The sequence below is a fragment of the Arvicanthis niloticus genome, chromosome 1 (genome assembly GCF_011762505.2).
Source record: "Arvicanthis niloticus isolate mArvNil1 chromosome 1, mArvNil1.pat.X, whole genome shotgun sequence".
Classification (NCBI taxonomy): Eukaryota; Metazoa; Chordata; class Mammalia; order Rodentia; family Muridae; genus Arvicanthis; species Arvicanthis niloticus.
The window spans coordinates 129,374,243-129,390,534 of record NC_047658.1 but is presented as its reverse complement, the minus strand read 5'-3'; the positions used below and the strand labels follow the sequence as shown (position 1 = coordinate 129,390,534).

At 40.6% G+C, this 16,292-nt stretch overlaps 2 protein-coding genes across 3 annotated transcripts in view; one reads left to right on the top strand and one right to left on the bottom strand.

The window, feature by feature from the left end:
• Positions 1–11,659, bottom strand: part of Abhd17b (abhydrolase domain containing 17B, depalmitoylase) — a 34,567-nt gene extending 22,908 nt beyond the window's left edge. Inside the window, exon 1 of the mRNA XM_034514587.2 lies at positions 11,333–11,659. The gene's annotated coding sequence lies outside the window, so the exon portion shown is untranslated. The remainder of the gene's footprint in view (positions 1–11,332) is intronic.
• A 298-nt stretch (positions 11,660–11,957) lies between these two features.
• The window catches only part of C1H9orf85 (chromosome 1 C9orf85 homolog), a 58,842-nt gene continuing 54,507 nt past the window's right edge, over positions 11,958–16,292 (top strand). For both annotated transcript variants that reach the window (XM_034493703.2, XM_034493710.2), the window contains exon 1: positions 11,958–12,338. In XM_034493703.2, coding sequence (XP_034349594.1) covers positions 12,237–12,338 — 102 coding nt within the window. In that variant the 5' untranslated portion in view covers positions 11,958–12,236. The remainder of the gene's footprint in view (positions 12,339–16,292) is intronic.

Here is a 16,292-nt window from a genome sequence, read left to right as displayed (position 1 = left end):
GCCATGGTACTCCTCTCCCCAACATTATACACACACACACACACACACACACACACACACACACAAATAATAAAAAAAAATTGTCACTTGGATAGTGAAGAAAAGACAAGGGTTCTAAATGTAATTTATCACTGGGGAAACAGAAACATGAATCTTTGATTTTCAGGTCATCTTGGGCTACATTAAAAAAAAGAAAATCCCAGATAGTCCTCTTTCTTCTGAGAGGACATGCTTCCACCTGGGATGTGTGTGGTGTTGGTGGGTGCCATTTTGGTCAGCTTGGTCTTTGAAGAGATGAAACTCCTGCACGTTTAGGAGTTTTTAAGATGATGCAACAATTCTGAAATGTGTGCAAGAGGCAGGACTGATCTTCCTCAAGTATTCATTTTTAAATGGCTGGGGGCACTTGAAGAAAATAGAGTAATCTGCTCCTGCAGCCCTTGGGCTAGCATCTGTCCCTCAGTTGATGCAGTCTTAACTGCTGTCTAAACTTCACAACAGCTGCTGTAAATTTGACAAGTGTCTTCCTGCTCATTTATTAAAGGTGGTCAGCTATAACTACTGGAGACCTCAGAACTGGCATTAATAGTGTGTGTTAAGCTACTACACGACCGTCATTACTTTTCAAAGCTGTAACTGGCAGATGCAAACATCAGACACCTACTTAACAACCCTTCACTAGCACGAAACCTGAAAACACAAGCTACAAGAATAGATGGAGTGATAAGAGTCATATTTTTCAGTTACTTCAGTTTGCCACTATTGACTTTTTTCCATTTGTGGCAGTTCAACAATGAGCAGAATCACTAAAAGTTTAACAAGAGTCAGGTGTGGTGGCATACATCTTTAATCCCCATTCTCAGGAGGCAGAGGTAGGTAGATCTCTGAGTTCAGGCTAGCCTGGTCTGCATAGTGAGTTCCACCACAGCCAGGGCCACCCCACAATAAACAAACAAACTCAGAGAAATTCAGCTGTTTTTATGAACACAATCAGATCACCAGTAATAATGGGCTTTGTTTTGAAACAGTAATGTACTATGCTTTTGCACACGAGAGTTTCTATTTCATAATTATTTACAGGCAGTAGAATTTTTCACTATTCTTTGGCAAAACAAATAGTTATGGACAAATTAAATATGCCAAACAAATTTAATATGGACATAACCTACTTCCTTTCTTGTTCTGAGACAGTATTTCTAATGTTGCCTAGGCTAGATCCTCAAGCTCAGGATCTTCTGCCTAAGCCTTTCAGTACTGGGATTATGGGCATGGTCACCAACCTTACTTGTTTTTTTCTCTAAAGCCAGTCAAATTTAGTATTGGGAGTTGTATATCAATTTTAAGCTAACACACTTTTACTTAAGGGAATGCTTTCTATTCTGAAGTTGCTCCTCCTACTTTTATAATGTGAAATGTTATCTTTTTGAAAAAACAAAAACATTTTATTAAAAAGAATAAACAATGTGGGTTTCTTAAAGTCATTTACTAGGCAAAACCTAAATAGCATTCTCATTTTTTGCAATTAATATTACTTTAAATTATACTCATTTATGTGTGTGTGTATGTATGTATGTATGTATGTGTGTGTGTGTATATATATATATATATGTGTGTGTGTGTGTGTGTGTGAGAGAGAGAATTTATGTGAGCATGCATGTGCTCAGTATCCATGGGAAAGTTAAGACCATGTGAGTTCCCAGAATGCAATTCCAGTGATAATAACTAATAGACTTTTTGCAAATAAACTTGTCCTAATACATCACGTTTTAACCTGGGGCCTGGCCTCTGGAACAGACACATAAGCATTCATATCATACCTTAGTGACCCTGTGTGTGACTGTAGGTTTCTTAGCACCTCAGTTTTCTCAACTGTGACATACAGCTCTGCTGGAAAGATTAAATAGTCTTCAAGCCTGTATATACTAACCAGATCTAGAAAAATGTTTTTAGTTGGTAGTCATATGTTGGGCCACTCTTCTAACCATTATAAATTAATCAAACCATGATTGTCTTTTTTCTCCTGAGAAAGTTTTACTCATGATGATCAATCTCTCAGAGACCCCTACTGGTCCTCAGTCACAGCATCTGTAGTTTGCTTCATCTTCCTCTGGTGGTAGTATTTCTTCTGTTGATAAACAAAGATTTTTTTAAACACACACACACACACACACACACACACACACACACACACACACACAAAGACATAGACTCCCATATTGAATTTCTTCAGAATCAAATCTCTCCTTCTCAGGCCTAAAATGAACTGTGATCTAGAATTCATCTCTTCTTTCAACCTCTTATAATACCAAAGCACAAAGAGTTTTTATCTTCAACTTAGTGTATCATGTAACAATATTGTCCTTTCATCGTTCCTTCTTAAAGCAAATTTTCAACCTCAACTTCTACAGTCTTCAAGTTTTTAATTTTTCTGACAGATTGGTCTTTTTATTTTTCTGACAGATTGATCTTTTGTTTTTATCTTTTTTTATTTCACTGAAACTCTGGATTCTCCTCCCCTAAAAAGTAGACCCTCACCCCATTACTACCCAACCAAAGCTAGTCTCAAACAAATCTGCTAGGGTTACAGGAATGAGCCATCACATTGGGCTAAACTCAAGGCTCTAAGTGCCACTCACACACTAAGGACACAAAAACGTATCTAAATCTTAACTTTCTTAAAAATCCTTCCATTAAACTCTACACACTAAATATTTCAGTCTGTATTGTTTTTGTACTTTTGTGACACATTAAACCAATGCCCCTTTCCCTTGTATCTCCCACCAATCTTCTCACCCATTTCTTAACTATTTTCCACCAGACGTTATAAAAATCACGGTGCAATCACAGGATAATACCCTATATCTATCAAATCAATATTCTGCATTCCTGCCAGGTGATGTCACTTTCCTGTTTACATTGTTCAATAGTCCTGTGGGCTCTCTTGAATAAACTTCAATTCTTTAGCATGCCATAATGCATCATGGTCTCTACTTATTTATTTTACTGCACATACTGATCTGGGATACAGACACGCCCCCCCCTTTTTTTTGCTTCTGTGTATTTGTGTATACTGTATATAATCTATTGATAAAATATTTCCTATTATTCTCTTCCAAGTAAGAACTCCCCATTTCCCACATCAAAGCTTAAGTAAAGTTTATTTCTCAAGGAAAAATAAAAATCTGCTCTGAACTACACTATGCTCATGTTTAGTACTCTCTTTAGCCAAGTTCACTTTGAGTTTTATATTTCCATATTATGAAACAAAATGTATTATGGATCCTAACAGATAAAATGATAAAGCTAGTACCCTAGGGGTTTATATTGGATACCCTTTAAAAACAAAAAGTCCTTACTAATAATATCTACCTTCTTGCTCTAAACATTTTTTTTGTTTGTTTGTTTTGTCTTCCGAGACAGGGTTTCTCTGTGTAGCCCTGGCTGTCCTGGAACTCACTCTGTAGACCAGGCTGGCCTCGAACTCAGAAATCCACCTGCCTCCCCCTCCCAAGTGCTGGGATTAAAGGTGTGCGACACCACCACCCGGCTGCTCTAAACATTTAATTAATAAAAAATACACTGAAACCTATAAACAAAATGTAACTAGCTATCGGGTATCAGAGACAGAAAGACTCAAGGCAAGCCTGAGCTAAAAAGCTCCAAATCTACCCCTTCCTCTTTTTTTTTTTTTTGGTTAAAGGTACACTTACTATTTTAGATACAAGCTACCAAATTATATCTCTTTTTTTTCTGGGTGGGGGGAGCGATCTGTACACCGTGTAAGATACTAATCAGAATCAAAATCTAGGTCACAATCCGGGGACAGAATTTTTTGGAGGTTATTATACAAACTATGTCACATCTCAGTTTTCAAAGCATACTTAAGGATACCCCAAACTCAGAAGCCAAGCAACTTTATTGCAACTGACTGACAGCCTTCCATTTTTGTTCCTGGAGGCATATGCCTTTGTTTTGTCCTGTGGGGAATGACCACAACAAGTCAACAGGGTTGTTCCAATTCTTTAATTCTTTATCCTGATCCACAGTAAATATATGGCATATTTCCCTCTAGTGCTGGGGATTGTACCTAACTAAGGCCTTGTCATAGCCAGTAAGACCCTTCCACTATCTCCTGAGCTATATCCCCAATGTATTTTCTAACTCCTATCATTTCACGTGACTATATATCCTCAAAGTAAGTCTGAAATCCACAAAGTCATATGAAAAAAATTCCTTTAGCCCCAGCCATACTGTGTTTTAAAGAATAAAGGCTAGAAACTCTATGATTATTTTTGATACTACTTCTCAGTATTTTGAGGGGCTCTAAGAGAAAAGTTGGAAACAAAGTCATAACTAGAATATTAATTTCATGTTCCCTCTTAAGTTTCCAAAGGCTAAATGTAATGATTTATGGTGTATGTAATTTTGCCTTTAAGTAAATTTTAGCAATATTATATGTGTGTAGGGGGTGGACAGAAAAATGAACCAAATGTCAGCTGTGATTCAGCAGCCTCAGTGCTTTTAAAGTGCAGGATGAGACATACCTCGTGCTTTCATCACAGAGATGTGTGGTGATTAATGAGCTAATTCCTGTAGTACAGTCTAAAGCCCTAATTCAAAGAGACTGTGTAAACACAAAACACTCTCAACAAATCTGTAAGAGATAACTTCCAATGAAAAAAGCTTTAAAGGTTGTCTGTGAGTGTATGTTAATGAAATAAATACTGTACTGACTGGTTCTTCCTATCAATTTCAGAAGGGGTGAGATAAACTTTATGAAACCATGATGCAGATAATTACAAGCTGGGACTTATACTGTGAAAACAAAGTACAGAGTTCTACATGAGAATAAAGTGGGGGTGGGTCCCTTTACTTATCTCTTAATCTTAATAATACTTTTCTTACATTGTTATACTTTTATACATGAGGAACACATACTGTAAGTTTTTAAGTTAATTAACTTTTCTAAACTCACACAACTTCAAAGTGGGAGAGCCAGGCACACAGGCCTAACGTAAAGACTATTCTGTCTGCTCTTACTAGATTCTGCTAAGATCTGCATAGTTAATGCCTTCAGTGACTGCATGACATTGCTCATTCTCCCCTGTTCAATGAAACCTAATATGACCACCCTATTTAGAATGTCAAATTGCTTCCTTTGCTCTCATGGACCCTGTCCTACTTATTCTGAAATATCTATAACTTTCTAACATTATTAGACATTTTATTTGACCATAGTAAGAGTGATCCTCTGTTAGATGCCGAGTTCTAGGAATAAGTTAGGTGTCTTTATTTATTTTGTTTATAAGCCTCCCTTCACCACCAAAATCAACCCTGTAACAGTGAGCAGTGCACGCAGTGGACACAGTCCCACTTTTCCTCTTTAGCTGCTCATAAGGACTTGTTTAAATGTTTTTTTTTTGTTTTTTTTTTTTTTTTTAATGTATAGTTCCCAAGGAAACAAAACAGGACCCATATCTGAGCCAACTTACAATTAAATATTTTAATTTATTCTGACATTTTATTCTACTAAAGAAGACTGGAATTGTAAGTATTATTTAGAAAATCTTAGCCAAAATAAAAAAATATGAAAAACCAATAAAGCATACTGCAAAATGTGAGGAGGACTCAGATAATGATTACTGACAAAAGTCACTGCTATGTCCTACACATCCAGAAGCTCCATGTAAGCCTCAGCTGGAACACAACATCCCCGGTACAGCTTGCGCATTCCATGTGAGATGAGTAGGACCAGAAATCTATTTTGAAATATTTTTCTTAGATTTTTTACTAGCCAAGCATTCTTAACCTCAAAGTCAGAAATCCTAAAATATTCAAAAATCTGAACACTTTTGACCATGATGCCAGTACTCAAAGAGTTGTGCATTTTGGAGTTGGAAATTTCGCATTAGGGATGCTCAATCTGTACTCTTAAAAGGAATGATTGTAGATTCCAAGAATCTCTTTCTTTCAAAGAAATATTGCAATTGCAATGTCAATAGTTTTTTTTTTTTTTTTTTTTTTTTTTTTTGGTTTTTCGAGACAGGGTTTCTCTGTATAGTCCTAGCTGTCCTGGAACTCACTCTGTAGACCAGGCTGGCCTTGAACTCAGAGATCCGCCTGCCTCTGCCTCCCAAGTGCTGGGATTAAAGGCGTGCGCCACCACCGCCCGGCTTTTTTTTTTTTTTTTTTTCCCCACAAGACGCGGGAAACGGGACAAGGCGACAGCGGGACTCGAACCCGTGCAACGGTGCGCCCTCTGCGGGCGGGAGCCTTAAGGGGCGAGCCACCGGCGGTTCGCTGCAATGTCAATAGTTATCAAATGTTTTGATCCTTCCGAGTTTTATTATTCATCTGTATATGTAAGTATGTGTTCCTGTGCATATATGCACGTGACTGTGGAGCAAGAAAAGGATGTCAGAGCCCTGCAGCTGGAGTTATAGGCGGTTGTGAGCCACACATGTGGGTGCTTGGACCTACACTCAGGTCCTTCGGAATGGTCTTACCATTGAATAGTCTCTTCAACTGGAGAGTTGCCAGATTTTAATTTTCCAGACAGGGATACTAACTAAATCCAATGACCATCACCACTATGTCAAAAGAGAAGGTTAATACTTTAAAAAAGTCAATTTCAATAAAAAGATAGTTTAGTTTCTTTCAATGAATGCAAATTTATGAGCCTCTTAATATAGATAAAGATGCAGAATTTCAAATCTTAGATACTTTTTGGGGTATTATATTCTTGACAAAAGGAGCTAAAGGGAGAAAGTTAATTCTGGCCCATTGGGGTAGGAAGCCAAGGGGTCAGGATCGTGAATCAGGCTACACTGCATTCAGTCTGACAGCAGAGTCAAAATGCACACTAGTGCTTAGTTCACTCACTGTGACCATTTTAGCAGTCCAAAACCCCTGTCCAGGAAATGATGTCACTTCCAAGTAGGATGGGTCCTCCTGTATCAATGAACACAACCCAGGTGATCCCCCTCAGGCGTGCCCAGAGGCCCATCTCCCAAATGATTCTAGATTCTGTAAAGCTGACAGCACTATTACAACAACTAAGTATGAAAACATTAAAGTGTGATTAAATCTAACATTAAATAAAAAAATAAATTTTTTAAATATTTAACATTAAATAAAAAAATAAATAACATTAAATAAAAAAAAGTGTGATTAAATCTAACATTAAATAAAAAAATTTGGAACCAGCTGTGGTGCTAATTCCAGCACTTGATGGGCTAAATCAAAGACTGTTATTAATCTGAGACCACCCGGGCTTCAGAGTAAGACTCCATTTCAAAACATTAAATAAAGAAAATTACTGGACTAAGAATTCTTAGTAAAAATGGTATTCAAAGTGAAAGCGATGCTAAAGAGTGGAAGAAGGTATCTTTAAAACCAATCTGTTACACAGAAAATCAATAAAGTAAAATTGACAAAAAAAAAAAATCACAGAAAAATAATATATGGCCAACAAGTAAAAATAAATCAAACAATTACCAACAATACAAATAATTGGAAGATAGGAATGAAACTAGAATCAAATATCATCTGTCCTTGGAATGACAAAAATTAAATCTAAAGTATCAATAAAATGGAAAAATCAATTTCATCCATTATTGGCACAACCAATCTGGACAGAAAATAGGCAGTTATCTAATAAGGAGAAGCTCCCACCCTGTGATCTACCAGTCTACTATAGATTTATGGACTAGGGTAATAGTTCTTAATGACAGCGTTCAGGTATCATGAAGGAAGCACTACTAACCCAAAAGCCAGGAAAGGCAAGTACTTTCCCTGTATGAAAATAATGGTACTAGACTTTTACTTAGTTGTGGAAGATCAGTAGTTCAAGACCAGCCTAGGATACACAGTGAGTCCCTAGCCCTACACCCCTTCAATGAAATCAAATCAAAACAAACTAGAAAAAGATAATGCTGGTTCAAGTCCCATGAGTTTTAACTTTTCTACTGGACATTCACTGGAAAATGGGAGAAAAAAACCAACTCCAAGGTCAGATATTTCTAAAAATGTACCCACTGTCTAGTAATATTGTTTTAATACATGATGACATTAAATAATTTATCTAGTGTGAAAAAGGAAGAAAGAGTGTATACTATTTTGCTCAAACTTTAAGGAGAAAGTTTGTTATTTTAGAAGCTCATTTGTCTGCCCCAGTGCTGCTTTTGGTGTCTGAAAGAAATTCAGTAGAACAATCAGAACGAACAGTGACAGCAACTGTGCTCCTGACTCTAGCAATACTGAGAGTTTAGTGTGGACACATATCCTGCAATCCCATTAACCTGGTGGGATAAGGCCCGAGGCACTGCAGACCTAACAAACTCCCAGGTGCTTCAGATGCTGTTGATATAGCAACACACTGGAGCAAAGTCTGAGTGTAGCAGCTCAAGAACTGATTGTGAAACACAAATTATTTTGGTTTTTACTAAGAGCACTAAAAAAACTGTCTACTTTTTTTTTTTTTTTTTTTTTAAATAAAAAGAGGACAAAGGGGCAAGAACCATCAACTGGTGATATCTTGCATTACACATATGAGAAGACTTGCTGGTAGTGGTGGTGCTTGCCTCTGATTTCAGCAATGAGGAAGTTGAGGTTGAGACTCTCAAGTTTAAGGTCAGCTTGGGCTACTGAGGGTCTCTCCCCCTGTCTTAAAAAACCAAGACGGCAAGACATATTCAGAACCCTATTGTCAGACAATTTTCTTATGCAAGTGCCAGGATATACTTACAGAAAGACTCCAAGGACACCACTAAGCAATGTAATTTTGAGACTGCTGTTACACACAGAGTTAGTTGGTCATAGGACATTTGTATATAGCCATAGGACAGTGAAAACAAAATAGAAATACAGGGAAAATATGGCTGAATCTTGGCCAGACTGAGAAAACAAGCTACAGAAAAATTTAAACATCATGCTCAAATAAATTTAAGACCATCAAAACTACACACACACATACACACTCATTCAGGGATCTAGATGCTGCTTATATGAACACTGACAGCAAGGAGCCATAGCAAATTAAGATTAACAGTTGGTTGGGAGAAAGAGAGTAGCATTTGAGAGCATTTACAAGACACAGGGAAAGTATCCTTTTGACTCGCCCTTGTATTTCTTCCACTGGGTAAAAGGTACATGAATCCTCATGAAATTTTATGTCACCAAATTGAAACTGCTACACTGCCATTTTGCAGAGACTAAAGACAAACTGAGCAAAATAAACTGAGTATGGAAGACTGCTTCAACACCAAAAATTGAAGACAAGTCAAAAGATGTGGGTTCAAGTTTCAGTTCTTACTGTCTAACTTTAGGCTATTTTAGTAATTAATTTCTCTTGTTTTTATTTACTTAATATGTAAACACCAGAAAGCCATTTTTTCCAGCTCAAAAGGTAGAGGCAGACCAGGCAAGGTAGTGAGAGAGTCTTAACAGGGTAGGAAAGGGAGACATTATTTTGAGAATTACAAGAGAAATCATTTTTGAGTGGAAGTGAAATAAACCAATGAAGTCAATAAACCTAAATTTCCTTGTGAACACTGCCATAACACCAATACTAACACACACAAAAGTGTTTATCAATTAATACCTCTAAAAACTCATCAGGTCGAACGATTTTAAATCAAAGAGATTTAGATTTCTTTTTATGTGTATGACTGTTTTGTCTGCGTGCATGTTATATGCACCAGGCCTGGTTGTCCATGGAGATCAGATGAGGATAACAGATCCCCTGTAACTGGAGTTAGCAATGGTTATGAGCCAGAGCATGGGTCCTAGGAAGGGAACAGAGGTCCTCTGCAAGAGCAACAAGTGCTCCTAAGCAGGTAGCACATTTTAATAGTTCTATATTACTAATGTGGACACTGATTCAGCCTAAATAAAACTGCACGCCTGGAGTTGTAGATCAATTCGGTGACAGACTGTGGACCAGGTACTAACCGCCTCATTCTACTGAGAGTACTAAAACATTATCTTGTCCTAGTTCTTTACGGTAAGTCTATGTGTTGGGGTGGGCAAGACCCTGCTTTTTCAGTTGTCATTTCATCCACAATGCAAAATGGGCAGTGGTACTCAAGTAAACAAGCCACGTATCAACCAGGGCATTGTGCACCAAGGGACAAATGTAAAGCTTCCTAGCCTGCTGAAAATCTAATCCTATCCTTGCCAATTAGCCTTATTAATACTAGAGTAGGAGAAAGGAGAGGTCAAAATACGGGTGAGGGTGCTTCTTATTTCCTCCTAGATCTGAAACAGTAAAGAAGGTACGGCAGATACTGTATTCATTTTCAACTCCTAACACTGTGGCCTTCTCTGCTTTCGGTTGGTAATGCTACTACCCCTTCTCCCAAAATAAAATTTAGTAACAGGCATGGGCACCGATAATAACGGTGATATTCAAAATACTGCATTGGCTACAAGTAGATTTATTACCCAACCGAATACCATGCGCCAAATATATGGACACAAATTCTCTAAAGTGTTTATTGAAAATCCTCGTTAATGTAAACAAATGAATGTCAATCACAAACGGCACCTGATGTTCTAACTCAAGACTTAACTAGTTTCAAATACTGGCCCAAGATGTCCAAAATTCTCTTTATACACTGAAGGCTTGAAAAATGTAAACCCTAGGGATCAAGCACTATAGACTGCACAAGAAATACCTTTCATAAACTCTCAGAAAAAAATTAAAGGTCACCCTTTCCGCGGGGCTCCGTTATTCTAATCCTTTCTTACCAAATCTGCTTCGCACTGCCTTAAATCAGAGCACCACTGATGGAACGAAATATTCTGCTTTTGACAGAAATCTCACCAAGATTCAGGCTCTGAACGTTTTCTTCCTTTTTAAACAAGAAGCGGAGGGAGGTTAAACTCGCTGAACGTCCTCCACACACTATAATCTAATTTGACACTACTTTCCCGGTTTAGTATTAAATACTATTTCAAACACAACTCTCCAACTTTCAATTCAAATCCAACCTCCTTGAGTTCTCAACCAGAGATGATACAAGTTCAAGCCATTGAAAGGAGCTCCCGCGACAGTCGGAGCGGGATACCCAGCTCAAGCTCCGGGCGGACTCTATCTAAAATCGAGGCTGGTGGGACCCGGACACCGAACGGAGGAGAGCGAGGGCCCTAAGTGGCCCAGATCCAGGGAGGGGAGCGGAGCCCGACCCCATCTTGCGGTCCTTCCTGCGGGCGAGGAGGCCCGGGACGCACGGGTCTCCGCTCGGCAGCTCCGCTCCGGAGCCACCGGGCCTGGCCTCCAGCGCAGAGCAGCGACCCCCCCCCGACGGCCCAGCAGCCCGGCCACACGCACCTGCAGCTGGGCGGCCGCGGCCGCCAACGCGCTGTCCTCCGCGGGGCGCCGCCCGCCGACTCTGCGCGCGCGGCCCGGCCCGGCCCGGCCCGGCCCGGCGAGGACACGAACGAGAGCTGCGGTGTCCGGGCGCGCTTCGTGTGGCCTCTCCACGCGCGTTCGCGTTCTGCTGACTAACGGCCCCGGCGCGAGGGGCGGCCGCCGCCGGGGCTCTCCGATCCGAGGTCCCGCGCGGCCGTGGTCGCCGTCCGCACCGCAGGGCCGGCGCTGCCTTCTCCGCAGCCCGCCTTCCTTGGCACCTCCTAAGCCCGCCAGGCGGCGGAGCGCGCGGCCGCGGCGGGCGGGAGCTGGGAGGACCGCGGGGGGCGAGCGGCGCGCGGCCGGGCCAGATCTGGTCACTGACTGGAAGGAGGGCGCCGAAGCTGACCCGGGCTCCCGGCTGCAGGCAGGCAGGGCACCGGCCTCGCCCACCTTCCACCAATCACAAACTGCGCAGCCGAGTCGCTAAGCTACGGAGCCGGGGACAGGTTGGGAGCATTCGGCAGGAGGCGGGGATTGCGGAAAAGAAGAGCCAATAGAAAAGGTGGATCTCCGCCCCTCCGCCGTGATGGACAGCCGCGTTAGAGCCAATGGGGGGGGGCGGTTTCTAGATTCGAAGAAAGCCGGACTTGCACCTTGGGTCTAAGGAATGCATTCGGCGATGAGGGTAGTCGAAGGTGCGCGGCCCGGGAGAGCGGAGCGTGACCTCCTTAATGAGTCACGTGGGCCTACCTGGGTCTGGGACGGAAAGAGTAGAAGAACTTCTTCCGGGTCACTGGCGTTAATCTCAACCCGGGGCGGGAACTTCTTTACCCTTTCCTGTAACTTAAAGGCTGCACCGATTTATGGTGCTTGAGATTTGGTGATGAGTTCCCAGAAAGGCAACGTGACTCGATCCCGTCCTCAGAAGCACCAGAATACGTTCACCTTCAAAAATGACAAATTTGATAAGAGTGTTCAGACCAAGGTAGGCCCCTGCCTGTTGTACTGACTTCTGTCCCAGGAAAGAGTGATTGGAATGGGAAAGAAAAGGAGAAGAGTTGGCGCGCGTGGACTGCAGCCCAGTTAGTCTTGGCTGCAGTGCAATCCTGTCTAAAATATTCTTCCCACGCCCTTTCTTTCGCTTGGCTCTGTTCCGTGAATACATCTGATGGTCAGCACATCTCATTAGTGGCGCCAAGACTGAACTGGGCAGCCCGAGTTCATCCAACCTAAGGTACCGATGGGGCGATTGGGGCTTCTGATGCTCCCATCTGTATCTCACGTCCCTGCAACAAGAACGTGAAGGCCCTCGCCCGAGTGTGTCTTTGCAGCGGCTGTTTTTCGAAAACTCCCAAGCCCATTAAGTTTGTAGGGAGTACGATCTTCGTGTCACTGTCCTCATTAACAAAATGTGATTTCAGTTTTGTGTTGAGATTGTAAGAGCAAACTGTTTGGCTTATGTAAAAATGGTTACTTGCTGTTTATACAGTTATTTAATTTAACGGGACTTGTGTAAACTGGAAGAAAACACATACTCTTTAGATCACTTAAGGTATGACCAGTAATTTTTCTTTGGATAGCTATCCCCTTCCCCGTAACTGAATGGGGAGCGGATAGACGGCTTTAGTCATCCTGGAGGTCAGCTTTACATCAGATAAAGTTAATATTTGCATAAACAAGAACTCAAATGTCCTAAGTTTGTTTCTTGGAGCAACTTAGTAATTTCTGTGAACTTTAGACTCAAATGAGAAATCTGGTAGGATTATTCTGAAGCCGACAAAAGAGTAACTAGTCTGGGACATAACAGTCAGCAGGTGATTAAGTTTAAAACATTAAGAAGGAAATCTATTTATAGTAACTTGTACTCTGTTTTTCTCTTTCCTTGTTTCTCAGATGTTTAATAAATACCTTTCATGTACAGGGTTCTATACCCCTGGGTAAACAGTGTTCAAAAACATCAATTCTACCTGTAGGGAGCTTGTAGTTCTCTGGGCAATATGGACAGTAATTAAGCAGATCGATCTGTAATTACAAATTTCAATAGAAGTTGCTAAAAGGAAAGGCAGTTCGGTGAAGAGTAAATAAAGAAGGATATTTTAAGTTAGGCCCTCAGAACACAGGATTAGCAGACACTGGGTCCATAAACCTGCTTTTCCTGTATTTTAGAAAATATTATGGAGTAGAAGTTGGTAAAAAAAAAAAAAAAAAAAAAGGATTAATCCACAGTTTGGCCCAAACAGCAGTGGGAGTAGTAAAGTATAATTTCCTCCCACTGCCCCGTAGCTATCCTTAAAATCTGTGGAGAGCCTTGAAAGTAAAACTAGGCCATACTTAAATATAATTGTGAGATACACTAATTAGACCTTTCCCGAGAGGAAGGAACCTGGGGCCCCCAGTTGTCTCAGCTTTCTATTCTAAAGACGGTTTTTAAATTCTAGACTGGACAGATAAAAATGGAGTGTTAGGGAACCTTCCCCTATCTATCCCCACTCCACCTCTACCTGGTTTTAATCTTTTGAGACAGGGTCTCACTATGTAGACTAGGCTAGGTACTTGAACTTGGAGTGATTCTTCTGCTTCAGTCTTCTGACCATGCCTAGCTACAATAGATGCTTTATTAGGATGCTTATGTAAAGAAAGTGTTTCTTTTCTCGTATTTTTGAAGAGGAGAGAAGCCTGTTCTAGTCTTCCAAACGGCCAACAGAGTCAGCGAACGAAAGACCTTTCAGCTTGATATGAGGCTTACCTAAAAGTGGCGCATGCCAAGCTCTGTAACCTCCCCCTTTCTGAGCTTATTGAAAAGAGGCCTGCCTTTATGATCACTGATTTATAGGTTTGGAAAGAGTAGAGATCAAAATAGATTTAAATCTCTTCTGATTAAGCCGACTGCAATGTTGATTCTGTCTAGATGCTTTGCTTCCTTTTCTGGAGAAGAGATGCTGTGTAATGAAACACACTGGTGGTGTGCAACGTTGTTGTCTGTCTGTGCATGACATGGTTAGTGACCTGTTGAACCCTTGGCACCTGTGATTACCTGTGAGACACAGGATTGGGCCTGTTAATGGTCTGCCACAGAGTGGTTGGGGACTTAGGCATCATCTCCTCTCAAGTATGTGTGTAAGCTATCTATGGTTGATTGATGGATGCTGAGACAGTCATTTTTTTTAGTGGGATAGCCACACAGCATTTGTCCTTGCTCCTGGAAATAGCCCACTTTTTAGTAAGAGATTGTAATTAAAGTTAAACTCACTGGTTCACTGAACTGGACCAAGGGAGAATTGGTTTTTGGCCCTATTGTTGTTGCCCTGTTTCTTCTCTCCAAAAGTTCGTTTGACTACTTTAATAGAAGAGAGAGCTAGTTCTGCCATTCTTACTAGTTCTGCCATTTTTATTCTGTAATACTGAGTTACTACTATCTCTGCTCTTAACTTTCCTATCAAGATGGTTGTAGGGATCATTATAACAATTCTTAAAAAATAGAGGCATGCCAGGCAGTGGTAGCGCACGCCTTTAATCCCAGCACTTGAGATGCACAGGCAGGCAGATCTCTAAATTCAAGGCCACCCTGGTCTACAGAGTAAGTTCCATGACAGGCAGGGTTACACAGAGAAACCCTGTCTTGAAAAACAAAACAAAACAAAAGAGGATACAAGTGGCTTGTCTAGACATATATGGACTTTTCAGAGGGTACTGTGATATATAAGCAGACCTGGGGAAATGGATGAGTAGAGATTTTCGGAGACCATTACCTGCTACAAAGGGCTGAGGAGATTTTTTTCTTTTAAGAGAATGGAATGATTGGAACTCTTGAACATAGCCATGCAAATCGTCTTTCTCAAATGATGGTAGGAAGTTGTCGTGAAGAATGGCTAATGCCACTGGTCGTGATGGTATATGTCTTTAATCCTAGCACTTGAGGCTGACACAGGTGGATCTCTCTGAGTCTGAGGCCAGCCTGGTCTACATACTGATTTCCATTCCAGTCAGGGATATGTAGAGCAACCCTATCTCAAAAAACCAAATAAACACAAAGGGAGGGAGAGAGAGCAATACAAGTATGAGCCAAGCATAATTATATGAAAACCTCTGGATTCAAAGTTGCCCAAAACCTAAGAAAATTAATTAGATTAATTAATTAAAAGAAATGCATAGTTTTTGAAAGCATTGTAACAAGTTTATAGAACATAAAGAATACTTTTCTCAGGCCTACAGTTCATTTATACTCATTGTTAACAGTTTGTAGATATCTAAGTATGATATAGCATGCATGTAATAAACTACAATTTCCTTTTTTTTAAGAGAAAAATTGTTTTTCAGGACAGTCTGTATACTAACCTGGCCTAGAACTCATTATGTAATCTAAGCACTTTTGCCTCAGCCTCCTAATAACTGAGATCACAGGCCTGGGCTACCATACTCAGCTAATTTCAAGGTTTTTAATCATTTTAAAACATTGTATGTTTTAAAACATACAATACGGGCAGTGATGGTACACACTCCTTTAATCCCAGCACTTGGGAGGCAGAGGCAGGCGGATTTCTGAGTTCAAGGCCAGCCTGGTCTACAGAGTGAATTCCAGGACAGCCAGGGCTACACAGAAACCCTGTCTCGAAAAACCAAAACAAACAAAACAAAACAAAAAAACATTGTATGATACAAATATAGAGTAGTTTATTTAGCCACTTTTCATTAAATAAACATTGGGTTTTTCACAGTTACTTACTGTATAAAAAGAGCTGAAGCTGGAAGTGGCGGGACATGCCTGTTACCCCAGCACTCTGGAGGCTGGGCAAGAGGACTGTGAGTTTAAGGCTAGCTCAAGGTCGATAATGAGACGTCACTTCTTAGTGTCTTATATCAAACGTTGTGCTAGATGGTGAGAGATTAGGGCTAAGGGCAATGTGTGTGTATACACATATGTATACACACATATGTATAC